Source organism: Somniosus microcephalus, chromosome 9 (genome assembly GCF_052327205.1).
Source record: "Somniosus microcephalus isolate GS21.2 chromosome 9, FLI_Smic_1.0, whole genome shotgun sequence".
Classification (NCBI taxonomy): Eukaryota; Metazoa; Chordata; class Chondrichthyes; order Squaliformes; family Somniosidae; genus Somniosus; species Somniosus microcephalus.
This window is the reverse complement of record NC_140995.1, coordinates 229970679-229985117: the sequence shown is the minus strand read 5'-3', so window position 1 is coordinate 229985117 and position 14439 is coordinate 229970679. Positions and strand designations below refer to the sequence as shown.

Sequence of the window (14439 nt, the reverse complement as noted above, 5' to 3'; positions counted from 1 at the left end):
CTCGCTATCACCCGTTTTACACGATCGCACAAAGTCAAGATCTACCCCCATGTGTTCAAGCCTCCAGGAGCACATCAAAACAGAACTGGCAACCCTACTTCCTCTATAGATTGGAAATTCCTTTTTCAAGTGTGACAGAAACCTGTGCGTTTGGCTGAGAAAACTTTTATACAGTTAGATAACTATACAGTTTTATTTTTAAGTAGTAACACTCTCGCCCGAGTTAGAAAGTTGTAGATTCAAGCCCCACTCCAGAAACTTGAGCACAATATCTAGACTGTGAAGTACTGAGGCAGTGCAGCACTGTCGGAAATGCCATCTTTTGGATGAAATGTTAAACCAATGCCCCATCTGCTCTCTCAGGTGGTTGTAAAAGATCCCGTAGTACTATTTTGAAGAAGAGCAGGGGAGTTCTCCTGGTCAACCTGTTGTGTCCGGGTATAATAAGACACAGACTGCGGAGAATGGTACAACAGGTGTTTGCTCACAGTGGAACTGATCTGTACAGATTACTGCTCAGGGCTATATACAGGTGTGGTCACTGCCGGTACTGCAGTATACATGAGCTGTAAAAGATAGTTCCCCACTTAAAGGTATATACATTACAATTCCTCCCCTTTTAGATTAACAGTACTATAACACTCATTTAACAATTAAATATCAAACTAATTACAATTAACACTTTTAACATGCAACATTAGCTGAAAATAGTCTATTTATATATTCAGTCTTTGGGGAGGCTTCCTGATCCTTTCTGGATAGCGCCTTTCCCGAGTGTCTTGTTCTTGGTGCGGAGGCGATTCTGGCCCCCTGTCGTCGGTTGGTTCATCAGCTTCCGATGCTACTGTTTCTGGGATAGATGCGACCTGTACATCGGGTTCATCACCAGGTATGTATGGGCGAGGCATGGGGTTGACTTGTTCCTGTGACTCTAGGATCTGGTCAGCATGGCGTCTCACGATGCTCTCCCCAACGTCCACTGTGTACATTAGTGGGCCCTGCCGTGTGCATATCGTTCCTGGCTGCCATTTTTCTGTTCAGTAGTCGCGGGCCAAGACTGTTTGCCCTACATTGAAGCTCCTTGTTGGCTTCTCATGGATCTGCTGGAATTGCTTACTCTCAACATCTCTTCGTACGTTTGGTCTGAGCAAATCCAGGTGAGATCTTAACCTTCGGTTAAAGAACATCATGGCTGGGGCCTGGTTGGTGACTGAATGTGTCGCATTCCGGTAGGCGAACAGGAAATTGTCCACCTTGTGCTGCAGCGGAATATTGTCATTGTACATAGCCTTTATTGCCTTCTTAAAGGTTTGTACGAACCTCTCAGCCAATCCATTTGTGGCTGGATGATACGGGGCAGATGTGTAATGCCTTACCCCATTCTTTTTCAAGAACTCCCGGAACTCTTCGGACACAAACTGTGGTCCGTTGTCGGAGCAAATCTGTTCTGGCAAGCCATTCCTGGCAAAAATGGTCCGTAGGACTGCAATAGTTTTCTCCGTGGTGGTGGAGGACATTTTGATGACCTCAGGCCATTTCGAGTGCGCATCCACGGCTATTAAAAACATTGAGTCCATGGACCAGCAAAATCAATATGCACCCGTTGCCATGGAGATGAGGGCCACTCCCATGGGTGTAGAGGGGCCTGTGGTGGTGCATTTTGGACTTTCTGGCATCCTGAGCAACTCTTGGTCAGGTCCTCGATTTGTTTATCGATTCCCGGCCACCTCACATAAGCCCTGGCTAGGCTTTTCATTTTTACCCCTCCCAAATGACCCTCATGAAGCTCATTGAGCACTCTATCCCTTAACTTGGGTGGAATTACCACTCAGGATCCACACATCAAGGTCCCCCGGCACACTGACAGCTGTTCTCTCCTTGTCGAGAATGCTGGCAACAGTGAGTCGCCATGTGCTGGCCATCCCTTCACCGTCAAATCATATACCCGAGACAGTGTCGGGTCATTTCGGGTTTCCTTTTCGATACAAGCGTTAGTTACCGGTAGGTATTCAACTATAGTCGAATGGAATATTTCGACAGGATCCACTGCTGGTGCTTCCTCCGCAGTAGGCAGTGGCAGGCGTGATAGCCCATCAGCATTTCCATGCTGTTTCGTGCCCTTATATTCAATCTCATAGTGGTGCGCCCCTAGAAAAAGTGACCATCTTTGTAGTCGTTGCGCAGTCATCACCGGAACGCCCTTCTTCGGATTAAAAATGGAGACAAGAGGCTGGTGATCTGTCAGCAAGGTGAATTTCTGCCCGTGCAGATAGTGATTGAACTTTTTCACTTCCCACACTAGGCTAAGGGCCTCCCTGTCAATCTGGGCGTAGTTACGCTCGGCTGAGGTTAGTGATCGTGATGCAAAGGCTATTGGCCTCTCTGAGCCGTCCGAGAATTTGTGCGACAGCACCGCTCCAATGCCGTAGGGTGACGCATCACATGCCAACCGAATTGGTAATGCTGGGTTGTAATGGGCCAATACCTCTTTCGATGTGATTAGTGTTTTGCTCTTCTGGAAAGCTCGTCTACATTCGTCACTCCACTTCCATGGCACCCCAGTTTGCAGTAGGGTGTTCAGTGGGTGTAGTATTGTAGACAAATTTGGCAAGAACTTATGGTAGTAGTTTACCAACTGGACCACAGTTTGTGTCCGAAGAGTTCCGGAGGTTCTTGAAAAAGAATGGGGTAAGGCATTACACATCCGCCCCGTATCATCCAGCCACAAATGGATTGGCTGAGAGGTTCGTACAAACCTTTAAGAAGGCAATAAAGGCTATGTACAATGACAACATTCCGCTGCAGCACAAGGTGGACAATTTCCTGTTCGCCTACCGGAATGCGACACATTCAGTCACCAACCAGGCCCCAGCCATGATGTTCTTTAACCGAAGGTTAAGATCTCGCCTGGATTTGCTCAGACCAAACGTACGAAGAGATGTTGAGAGTAAGCAATTCCAGCACATCCATGAGAAGCCAACAAGGAGCTTCAATGTAGGGCAACCAGTCTTGGCCCGCGACTACTGAACAGAAAAATGGCAGCCAGGAACGATATGCACACGGCAGGGCCCACTAGTGTACACAGTGGACGTTGGGGAGAGCATCGTGAGATGCCATGCTGACCAGATCCTAGAGTCACAGGAACAAGTCAACCCCATGCCTCGCCCATACGTACCTGGTGATGAACTCGACGTACAGGTCGCATCTACCCCAGAAACAGTAGCATCGGAAGCTGATGAACCGACGACAGGGGGCCAGAATCGCCTCCGCACCAAGAGCAAGACACTCGGGAAAGGCGCTATCCAGAAAGGATCAGGAAGCCTCCCCAAAGACTGAATATATAAATAGACTATTTTCTGCTAATGTTGTGTCCGGGTATAATAAGACACAGACTGCGGAGAACAGTACAACAGGTGTTTACTCAACGTGGCTCACAATGGAACTGGTCTGTCCAGATTTCTACTCAGGGCTATATACAGGTGTGGTCACTGCCGGTACTGCAGTATACATGAGCTGTAAAAGATAGTTCCCCCCTTAAAGGTATATACATTACAGAACCAACATCACTAAAACAGATTATCTGGTCATTATCACATTGCTGTTTGTGGGAGCTTGCCATGTTCCCCATATTACAACAGCGACCACACTTCAAAAGTACTTCATTGGCTGTAAAAAGCTTTGAGATGTCCTGAGGTTGTGAAAGGTGCTATAGAAATACAAGTTCTTAAAAAAAATCTGGAAGCTGTGTTTATTTTGTAAGTGAGTCACAAAAACAACAACCTGTATTTATACAGCGCCTTTAACGTAGTAAAATGTCCCAAGGCACTTCACAGGAGCGATTATGAGACAAAATATGACACCGAGCCACATAAGCAGAAATTAGGGCAGATGAGCCAAAGCTAAAATTAATTAAATGAAATGACGAAATTAATTATGTGAAATTACATGAGGAGAGTGTGCAGGCAGGGATTGTCAGTGTTTCTGTCACTGAAGGCCTGACTGCTCGGTCTCCTAGCAACCCCTGTGGGTGGGGCAGTGCTTCCGGTGTGAGAGGTGGTCGGGACTGGAAGTGACGCGGGGGCCTGGTGAGGTGGCGGGGGCGGGGCTTCGGCCGGAGGGGGGCGGGACCAGCGGCAGCGCCGCGGCGATGCTGAAGATGATGGCGGCGGCCCAGGGCAGCTCCGGCAGCGGCCGACTGGAAGTCTCTATCGACGGTTTAACGCTGAGCCCGGACCCGGAGGACGGAGCGTTGACCGACGACGACGAGAAGAATCCGCAGCAGGCCTCGCTCGGCAACGCTCTTCCCAAGCCCGGTCCCGCCGTGCCCGGGAGCGGCCCGGGGCCGGGCTCAGGCTCCGGGGATGGACGGGCCGCCGCCACTGGGGAAGAGGAGCAGCAGGAGACCCAGGCCGAGGAGATGGAGAAACAGTGGGGCTTCCTCCTGAATGAACTCTACTGTCTGGCTCTCAAATTCTTTAAAGGTACAGCAGCACCCGCCCACCCACACACTCATACATAATAGGAATTATATTTAAAAATAAAGTTATTATGTGCACAGTCCTGTTTATAGATGTAAAATTAATTCTTCTGTTTGTATCATACACCACAGGAGGAGGCCACTCGGCCCATTGTGCCTGTGCTGCCTCTCTGAAAGAGCTCTACAATTAGCCCCACTGCTCCCTGCTCTTTCCCCATAACCATGCAAATTTTTCCCCTTAAAAGCATTTCTCCAATCCCCTTTTGAATGGTATTATTGAATCTGCTTCCACCGCCCTTTCAGGCAGTACATTCCAGATCATAACTTGCTGTGTTTTTAAAAAAAAACTTACATAGGATATGCTGCACAGGAACAGGCCATTCGGCCCAACTAGTCCATGCCGGTGTTTATGCTCCATTCGAGCCTCCTCCTGTTTTAACCTACTGTCAGCATATCCTTCTATTCCCTTCTCCCTCATATGCTTATCTAGCTTCCCCTTAAATGCATTTATAGAAACATAGAAGATAGGAGCAGGAGTAGGCCATTCGGCCCCTCGAGCCTGCTCCACCATTCAATAAGATCATGGCTGATCATCCAAATTCAGTACCCTGTCCCTGCCTTCTCCCCATATCCCTTGATCCCTTTAGCCTTAAGAAATATATCTAACTCCTTCTTGAATATATTATTTGCTTCAAACACTCCCTGTGGTACTGATTTCCACATTCTCTCACTCTGGGTAAAGAAGCTTTTGCTGACTTGCCTATTTGATTTCTTGGTGACTATCTTATATTGATGGCTTTGTTATGCTCTTCCCTACAAGTGGAAACACTCTCTGTGTCTACTCTTTATCAAAACCTTTCATAATTTTAAAGACCTCTATTAGGTCAGCCTTCTCTTTTCAAGAGAAAAGAGACCCAGCCTGTTCATCCTTTCCAGGGACTTCTCCACAACTTGCCTCTGATTCTTTTGCCAATTATCTTAAATCTGTGACACCTGGTTACTGACCCTCCTGTCAGTGGAAACAGTTTCTCCTTATTTACTCTATCCAAACCCCTTATAATTTTGAGCATCTCTATTAAATTTCCCCATAACCATTTCTGCTGTAAGGGGAACAATTCCAGCTTATCTAGTCTTTCAACAGTATGGTTTACATACAGAATATGCACTTATAAAGCATTAAATGTTTTAAAAGCGCTGTGTATATCTAAAGTGCTTTATTATAATTACTAACTGATCTTCTGCGGTGTAACACGGAGTCATAACCAAATATAGTCTTCAGAAGTGGAGTTAGAAGGCTGGAGCATAATTGGACAAGGGTTGCAAATATAGTTCGGTCCCTGTTTCAAAGTCCTTATTCTCATTTTCCCATTTAAAAAATGATGTCCCCATTTATATTGGTCATGTAAATTTGACATGCTGTAGTTGCACCAGTGGTGAGACAGGCACCTCCACTAAGGGGAGGGTGTCATTTCAGGTTGATGAGGTTACATGGATAGTTTAAATTAGAAATGTGAACATAATGGAAAAAGTTAACAGGAATTGTAAAATTTTAATCATTTTATATGCAAAATATATTATAGTATATATTTAAAATGCTTTATAATTTAAAATATTTATTGAACATCTGTATTAAAAATCTGCATCGGAGTACACTTAAGAACATAAGAAATTGGAGCAGGAGTAGGCCCTTCGAGCCTGCTCTGCCATTCAGTAAGATCATGGTTGATCTACCTCAATGCCACCTTCCCGCACTCTCCCCATATCCCTAGGTTCCCTTAGTGTCTCATAATCTATCGATCTCTGTCTTGAATATACTCAGCGACTGAGCTTCCACAGCCCTCTGGGGTCGAGAATTGCAAAGATTCACACCCTTTGAGTGAAGAATTTCTCTTCATCTCAGTCCTAAATGGCTGACCCCTTATTCTGAGACTGTGACCCCTAGTTCTAGACTCCCCAGCCAGGGGAAAACAATCTCTCAGCATCTACCTTGTCAAGGCCTGTAAGAATGTTATGTTTCAGTGAGATCACCTCTCATTCTTCTAGGGAATATAGGCCTAGTCTACTCAATCTCTCCTCCAAGGACAATCCTATGCATTGAGAGATTTTGGAGGGAGGTTCTGTGTGTGTAGTCCTAATAAAATCACATGGTTCCCTTCCTGGTCGCTATTTAGTATCCACACAGGAAGTGCGTGGGTATTGGGTGAGGAGACCATCCCTCTTTCCTCTACCTCCTCCCTTCCAATTCCCAAAGCCTGCCCACTTTCACCAGAAACTTTGTACAGAAAAGGTTGCGCACCAAACGTGAGTCAGTACCTTCAGCAGTGGAAGGAGGGTGGTGTGGTGAAATAGAATGATCAGTACTGGTGTCTGTTCTAATCTACTGTTGCATTTAAACACAGCAGCTTCCTGCTTCCTGAAAGGTTTCTTTGTAATTACAGTAATTGATGTTCTGCAATGGTGATGGGGGCTGGTTTACGTTTACAAACATTTTGCGTTACAGTACAAGCTTGCATTTTGTCTCTGGATGAGGCACGCATTGTACCAGTTGTTCTCTGGGCTCTCCTGTTTCGAGTGAGTCTGTTGCGGTTGATCAGTTTAGTTCCGCTTGCCTGTTGCTGCTAAGCTGAGCAACTTTTTGCATTCTGAAAAGGCATTTGAGGGTCTGGCAGATGATGGTGTGAGGCAGAAGCTATGATAAACATCCTTGATGGAGAGGTTACCAAGACCCAATGGATCGAGGCTAGAAGTCAAATTGTCAGAACTGGCGATTTATAATGTGAATGTTGCCTTGTGATAGTAAGTCCCCCGCCCCAGTACTTCATCCAAATGGCCGTCCTTCGCTTCTGTCAGTGTGCTCTTCGACTGGGGAATGCACTGCCTGGCATCCACAAAGTTGTATTTTCCAGCACAGGGCATTGTTCAGGCATGAATAACTTTGTTTTTGTTTTCAACACTCGCCCACATTCGAGGCACTGAAGCTGATAGTAACATTTTCTGGCCAATATTTATCCCTCAACCAACATCACTAAAACAGATACAAAAGCAAAATACTGCGGATGCTGGAAATCTGAAATAAAAACAGAAAATGCTGGAAATCCTCAGCAGGTCAGGCAGCGCCTGTGGAGAGAAACAGAGTTAACGTTTCAGGTCGATGACCTTTCATCATGCCCGCACAATGCCCTGTGCTGGAAAGTACACCCGTGTGGGTCACTAAAACAGATGATTTCAAATCAAATCAAATCAACTTTTATTGTCATTGTTAGTGCACAAGTGCAGTACAACGAAATGTAGGCTTGCAGCTCCCGAGAGTGTACATTTAGATTAAGACATTTAAACATTCAACATACATTTGGCTTGTAATACATTAACATAAACATAACCATAATAAAGTGCATTGGCAGATGTGCAGGCTTTAGAGTTTATTTGTGGAGTTCAGTAGGATGACAGCCCTGGGAAAGAAGCTGTTCCTAAATCTGGTCGTACGGGTGCGAATGCATCTGTAGCGTCTCCCAGATGGCAGGAGGGCGAACAGACTGTGACTGGGGTGGGTAGGGTCTTTGATGATCGACTGTGACCTCTAAACAGCGTTTCTGGTATATGTGCTCTATGGTCGGTAGCCGGGTGCCGGTGATGCGTTGGGCAGTTTTGACTACCCGCTGCAGGGCTTTCTGGTCATAGTAGCTACAGCTGCCATACCACACTGTGATACAGTTTGTCAGGATGCTCTCTATTATGCAGCGGTAAAAGTTAGAGAGGATCAGGGGCGACAGGTTACATCCCTTCAGCCTCCTTAGGAAATAAAGGCGCTGCTGGGCCTTCTTCACCAGAGAGGAGGTATTGAGGGACCAGGAGAGGTCTTCCGTGATGTGGACTCCGAGGAACTTAAAGCTGTCCACCCTTTCCACCACAGCCCCCTTGATGTGGATGGGGGTGTGACTTCTGCCTTTAGACTTCCTGAAGTCCACAATGATTTCTTTGGTTTTCTTGATGTTAAGGGCCAGGTTGTTATCGGCGCACCACTTCACGAGATGCTGGACCTCCTTCCTGTAGGCTGACTCATCGTTGTTGGTGATCTGGCCTACTACCGTGGTGTCATCCGCAAACTTGATGATGGTGTTGGAACCATGAACAGCCACACAGTCGTGGGTGAAGAGGGAGTAGAGGAGGGGGCTCAGCACACAACCTTGTGGGGCCCCCGTGTTCAGGGTCGGGGGGGGGAGGTGTGGTTACCTAATTTGACAGACTGGGGTCTGTTTGTTAGGAAGTCCAGGGTCCAGTTGCAGAGGGAAGTGTTCAGGCCAAGAGTTTGGTGGCCAGCTTGTTGGGGACGATAGTGTTGAATGCTGAGCTGTAGTCTATGAACAGCATTCTGATGTAGGTCTCCTTACCATCTAAGTGATTCAGTGCCGAGTGTAGAGCAGTTGTGATTGCATCCTCCGTTGATCTGTTTGCACGATAGGCAAACTGGTGTTGGTCAAGAGAGGCGGGAACACTGGCTTTATGTGAGCCAGGACCAGTCTCTCGCAACCCTTCATTATGATGGGTGTGAGTGCGACAGGTCGATAGTCGTTCAGGCACGTCACAGCCGTTTGTTTTGGCACAGGAATAATGGTAGCGGTCTTGAAGCATGTAGGGACTACTGCCTGGGCCAATGACAGATTGAAGATGGCGGTGAAGACATCAGCCAGCTGATCACATTCCTTGAGTACCCGTCCAGGGATGCTATCCGGTCCAGCAGCCTTTCGTGTGTTCACTCCGCGTAGAACACCCCTTACGTCGGAGGTCGACAGAGTGAGCACCTGGTCTTCCGGGGGTGGCAAGGCTTTGGTAGCCGGCTCCCTGTTGTCCCTGTCGAAGCGAGCGTAGAATTTGTTAAGCTCCTCCGGAAGGGAGGCATCGCTAACTGGGGGGCTGGTGTTTTTGCCCTTGTAGTCAGTGATGGACTGGATGCCTTGCCACATGCGCCGGGGGTCCGAGTTGTTGTGGAAATGATCCTTTATCCGCAGTGTCTGTTTCCTCTTGGCAGTCCTGATACCCTTTTTTTACCCATATCCCATTACTGTTTGTGGGATCTCGCTGTGTGCAACTCTGCTGCCGCGTTTCCTACATTACAACAGTGACTCCACTTCAAAAAGCACTTCATTGGCTGTGAAGTGCTTTGGGATGTCCTGAGGTTGTGAAAGGCGCTATAGAAATGCAAGCCTTTGTTCTTGAGATCAGCTGAACCAGCACAGACCAGAGATGAATGCTGGGACTTAGGAACATTAAAGGGCTTGGGGAGTGAAAGGGAGATTGGCAAATGGGCCGAATAGCCGGTTTCTGTGCTGTAATGTTCTGTAATGAAAGAGAGAGAATTTGCTTTTATATTGCGTCTCATGACCTCAGGATGTCCCAAAGCGCTTTACAGTCAATGAAGTACTCTTTGAAGTGGCGTCACTGTTGTAATGTAAAGACACAGCCCACGGCTTCAATTCTCAATTTATCTCTTCGGAAATTATTTTCTGGATTGTATTTTACAAAACCATAGAACCTTCAGCGCTAGACGAGGCTATTTGACCCATGGTGCGTGTTCCAGTGCTAGCTACAAATCCGAGTTATCTGTTCTGATCCTGTTTCCAAGTTCTTTCCTCGTACCCTTAATCCTTTTTATTTCCTACAAGTGTTTATCTCATTTCTTCTCGCATATCCTGTTCGACTTGACTCCAATAGTCCCTTGTGGTAAAAGTTTTAGTAGTTATCCTAAATTGATGCTTGCTTGTTACTGATTCACTGACCAAATGTAATATTCGTTCATTATTTACCCACTCAGGCCTTTTCATCATGTTCACCCTCTGTTTGTTTCCAAGAGTTTGGAGCTGTTGTCTGTAATGATTTTCTGTTGTGTTTACTTACCCGGCCTTTAGAGAGAGGAGGAAGTAGAGAAGCTGGGATTGTTCTCCCTTTGAGCAGAGTTGATTAAGGGGAGATTTTAAGAGGTGCTCAAAATTGAGGGGTTTTAATAAAGTAGATTGGATGAAACTTTCCACTGGCAGGAGGGTTGGCAACTAGAAGACACAGATTTAAGATATTTAGCAAAAGAGCCAGAGGGGAGATGAAGTTTTTTTTTTAAACGCAGCGAGTTGTTGTGATTTGGAGCACACTGCCTGAAAGGGCGGTGGAAGCAGATTCAGTAGTAACTTTCAAAAGGGAATTGGATAAATACTTGAAGAGGGGAAAAATTGCAGGACTCTGAGGAAAGAGCAGGGGAGTGGGATTAATTGAATAGGTCTTTCCAAGAGTGAGCACAGAGCTGAGAGTTAAGATCAGGGGAGTGGATTAATTGAATAGGTCTAAGAGTGAGCACAGAGCTGTGAGTTAAGATCGGGGGAGTGGGATTAATTGAATAGGTCTTTCCAAGAGTGAGCACAGGCACGATAGGCTGAGTGGCCGCCTTCTCTGCTGTAACATTTTATGATTTGCCATTTTCTAAAGAACTGGCATCCATAAACGTTTCAAAACCTCCTTACGGTTCTTTCCCAATGAGAAATTTTGGAGAAAATAAGCCAACAAGTGAATTCCCACCATTATTCTTTAAACTTGACTTCAGCAAGACATTTACAGCTGGGTCAGAGTGCTAAAGTAGGACTCTTCAGCCCCACAGACATCACTGAAGGGGCTGTATAGAGGTACATAAGGTATGAGATAGAGAAAGTAACAGGGCAGACAGGAGAGGGGGCACAGGTTCAGGGTTGTGAAGGGCGGATTTAGGTGCCCGTGGGTATTGGATTTCTGTGTGCTTCTGTATTTATTGACTTGCTGGCACATTAATTTTGTAGCTGCTTTACTGATTGAAAAGAAACATTTTCTGCAATGATGGTACTATTTTTCCTTTAGTTAGCTGATGCAGTCCATTGGTAGTTCAAACACCGACTCCGGGGGTGTGTGTAATATTTGCTGGGCGTCTCTCTCCCTCCCCCTCTCTCCCTCCCCCTCTCTCCCTCCCCCCCCTCTCCCTCCCCCCCCTCCCAATACAATACAATACAAATCGCTTTATTGGCATGATAAGGTACATCTTATGTTGCCAAAGCATCAAAATACATTTATGGTTGAACACATAAACGCGGTTCCATTCATACAGTGTATAAACAGGTATATCCCTGAGTTTATAAATATATTTTCGCCTTGTTTATATATACTCTTGTCTTAGTTTACTGGTTGTCCCTCTGTTCATGGCAAGCTGTAACATAGTGTGCCGCCAGTGTTACACAGCTTCTCTCCTCCCCCAGTAGGAATGGGAGTTTTTGGTTGTCAGTCAGATTTCTGAATTCAGGGCATATTTGTGAGAATTTTTGATAGAAATTCTCTCTGATGCCCTGATATTTTCCACAGGCTGTGAGGAAGTGCATCTCTGTCTCAACTACTCCCTGACTGCAGTGAGAGCATATCCTGTCTTCTCTTGGCTGCCTGTGTCTGCCTTTTTCGATCGCTAGGCTATGTTCGCTAAGTCTGTACCTTGTCAAGGTTCTTCTCAGTTTGTTATCCTTTACCATGGTCAGGTAATCAGCTATGTTGTATTGTCTGTTTAGGGCCAAGTAGCAATTGAGTTTGCTTTGGGTTTTTGTTGTTTCTGCCCAATATGACAGATATTTTTCCTTTTGCTTAGCGACGATTGTGTTGGGTCGAATTCTTTGTGTTACCCTGTCACTGTCCTGGGGCTGGTTATTGTTAGTATTGTTATTAGTTACTTTATTGAGTCCCAGGACTAGTTGACTGAGGGTATTCTTCTTTATGGTCAGCTCTTGGCATTTCAGGGCGTCGTAGTGATAGCATTGGGGGTTGCTCATTTGTAGGTGATTCCAAAATTTGGTGGCTCTTTTTTGGATAGTGATTATTAATGGGTATTGGCCTAGTTCCGCCCTGCATGCGTTGTTTACTGTTTTCCTTTGAGTCCGGAGGATACTTTTACAGAATTCCGCATGTAGGATCTCAATTGGGTGTTTGTCCCATTTTGCAAAATCTTGTTGTGTTAGTGGTCCCCAGACCTCACTGCCATAGAGTGCAATTGGTTCAATTACTGATTTGAAAATTTTGAGCCAAATGCTAATTGGGATTTCTATTTGGATTGATTTTTTGATGGCATAGAAAGCCCTTCTTGCTTTCTCTTTCAGTTCATTCACAGCCAGTTTGAAGTTTCCCGTAGAACTGATTTTTAAGCCCAAGTATGTGTAGTGAGTGGTTTGTTCAATTTTGGTTGTTCCTACTGTGAAATTTATTGTGGGTCCATGTTGTTTGGATCTTTGCTGGAACACAAGGACTTTGGTTTTTTGGGGATTTATTGTCAGGGCCCAAGTCTGGCAGTACGACTCCAGCAGGTCCAGGTTCTGCTGTAGACCCTCCTTAGTTGGTGACAGCAGAACCAGGTCGTCGGCATAGAGGAGGAATTTAACCTTGGATTCATATAGGGTGAGGCCGGGTGCTGTAGATTGTTCAAGTAGTTTTGCCAATCCATTAATGTAAATATTAAAGAGTGTCGGTGAGATTGGCGAGCCCTGCGTCACCCCCCGCCCCTGTGGGAAGTATTTTGTTTGTTTGTCTCCAATTTTAACTGCACATTTATTGTTTGTATACATTGATTTAATTACATCATATGTTTTACCTCCTACCCCGCTTTCGATAAGTTTCAGGAATAAACCGTCATGCCAGATGGAGTCGAAAGCCTTCTGGAAATCTACAAAGCATGTGTAGATTTTGCTTTTGTTATGGTGAACGTGTTTGTCAATTAGGGTCTGTAGGGTGAAGATATGATCGGATGTTCTATAGTTTGGCAGGAATCCAATTTGGCTTTTACTCAAGACATTGTGCTCTTCAAGGAAGTTTATAAGTCTTTTGTTTATGATGCTACAGAATACCTTCCCCAGGTTACTGTTTACACAGATGCCTTGATAGTTGTTTGGGTCGATTTTGTCCCCACTTTTGTATATGGGTGTTATGAGTCCTTTGTTCCAGATGTCAGGGAAATAACCGACACTCAGAACCAAGTTGAAGAGTTTTAGGATAGCCAGTTTCAGTTTGTCGTCTGCGTGTTTAATCATCTCGTTTAGTATGCCGCCTGTCCCGCAAGCTTTTCCTGGTCGCAGGTCCTTGAGTTTTTCAAGAAGTTCTTTTCTGTTATTATGGCGTCTAGCGGGTTTTGGTTATCTTTTATGGCCATTTCAAGCTTTTCAAGTTTTTTGCGTATTTGGTGTTGCTCTGGTCCTAGTGTGTTTTTCTGGTATAATTTTTCAAAGTGGTTTACCCATGTGTCCCCATTTTGAATGGACAAATCGTCGTGTTGTTTTTTGTGTAGTGTTTTCAAGTTGTCCCAGAAACAATTCGACTCAATGGATTCCTCCATGGAGCTGAGTGTATTCTTAATAAATTGCTCTTTTTTGGTCCTGAGTGTGTTTCTGTATTGTGTTAGCGTCTGACAATAAGTAAGGCGTAATTCCTCGTTTTCTGGATGTCTGTGTTTTTGGTTTGATAGTTTTCTAAGTTTTTTCCTCATGTTATGGCAATCATGGTCAAACCATTTTTCATAGTTTTTTGTTTTGGGTTTGTTCTTGCGAGCTTTCAAGTTTGCATTTGTTGCCAAATTATCAAAAATATTGTTTAGTTTACTAACTGCCCGGTTTACGCCGCCTTTATTGTGAGTGTATATGTTATCCAGAAAGGTGTCTAAGAGAGCTTGAGTTGATGCATTGCTAATTGTTTTCTGGTATTTTTCCGTGTTGTTTTTGGCCCATCTGTACGATTTTTTGGTGTTGTACAGTTTACTGGGTTGTGTTTCTATGTTGTTTGTTTCTGTCTTTTTGAGAAACATAGTAATTTGACTGTGATCTGACAGTGTTGTTTGTGGTTTGACTGTGAATGCTCTGAAAGAGGATGGGTCCAAGTCTGTAATCATATAGTCTACTGTGCTGCAGCCAAGAGGTGAGCAGTAGGTC

At 45.2% G+C, this 14439-nt stretch overlaps 1 protein-coding gene across 1 annotated transcript in view; it reads left to right on the top strand.

The window, feature by feature from the left end:
- The first annotated feature begins 4099 nt into the window (after window positions 1–4099).
- The window catches only part of acbd3 (acyl-Coenzyme A binding domain containing 3), a 51376-nt gene continuing 41036 nt past the window's right edge, over window positions 4100–14439 (top strand). The window contains exon 1 of the mRNA XM_085997987.1: window positions 4100–4481. Within this exon, the coding sequence (XP_085854113.1) occupies window positions 4148–4481 (334 nt within the window). The 5' untranslated portion in view covers window positions 4100–4147. The remainder of the gene's footprint in view (window positions 4482–14439) is intronic.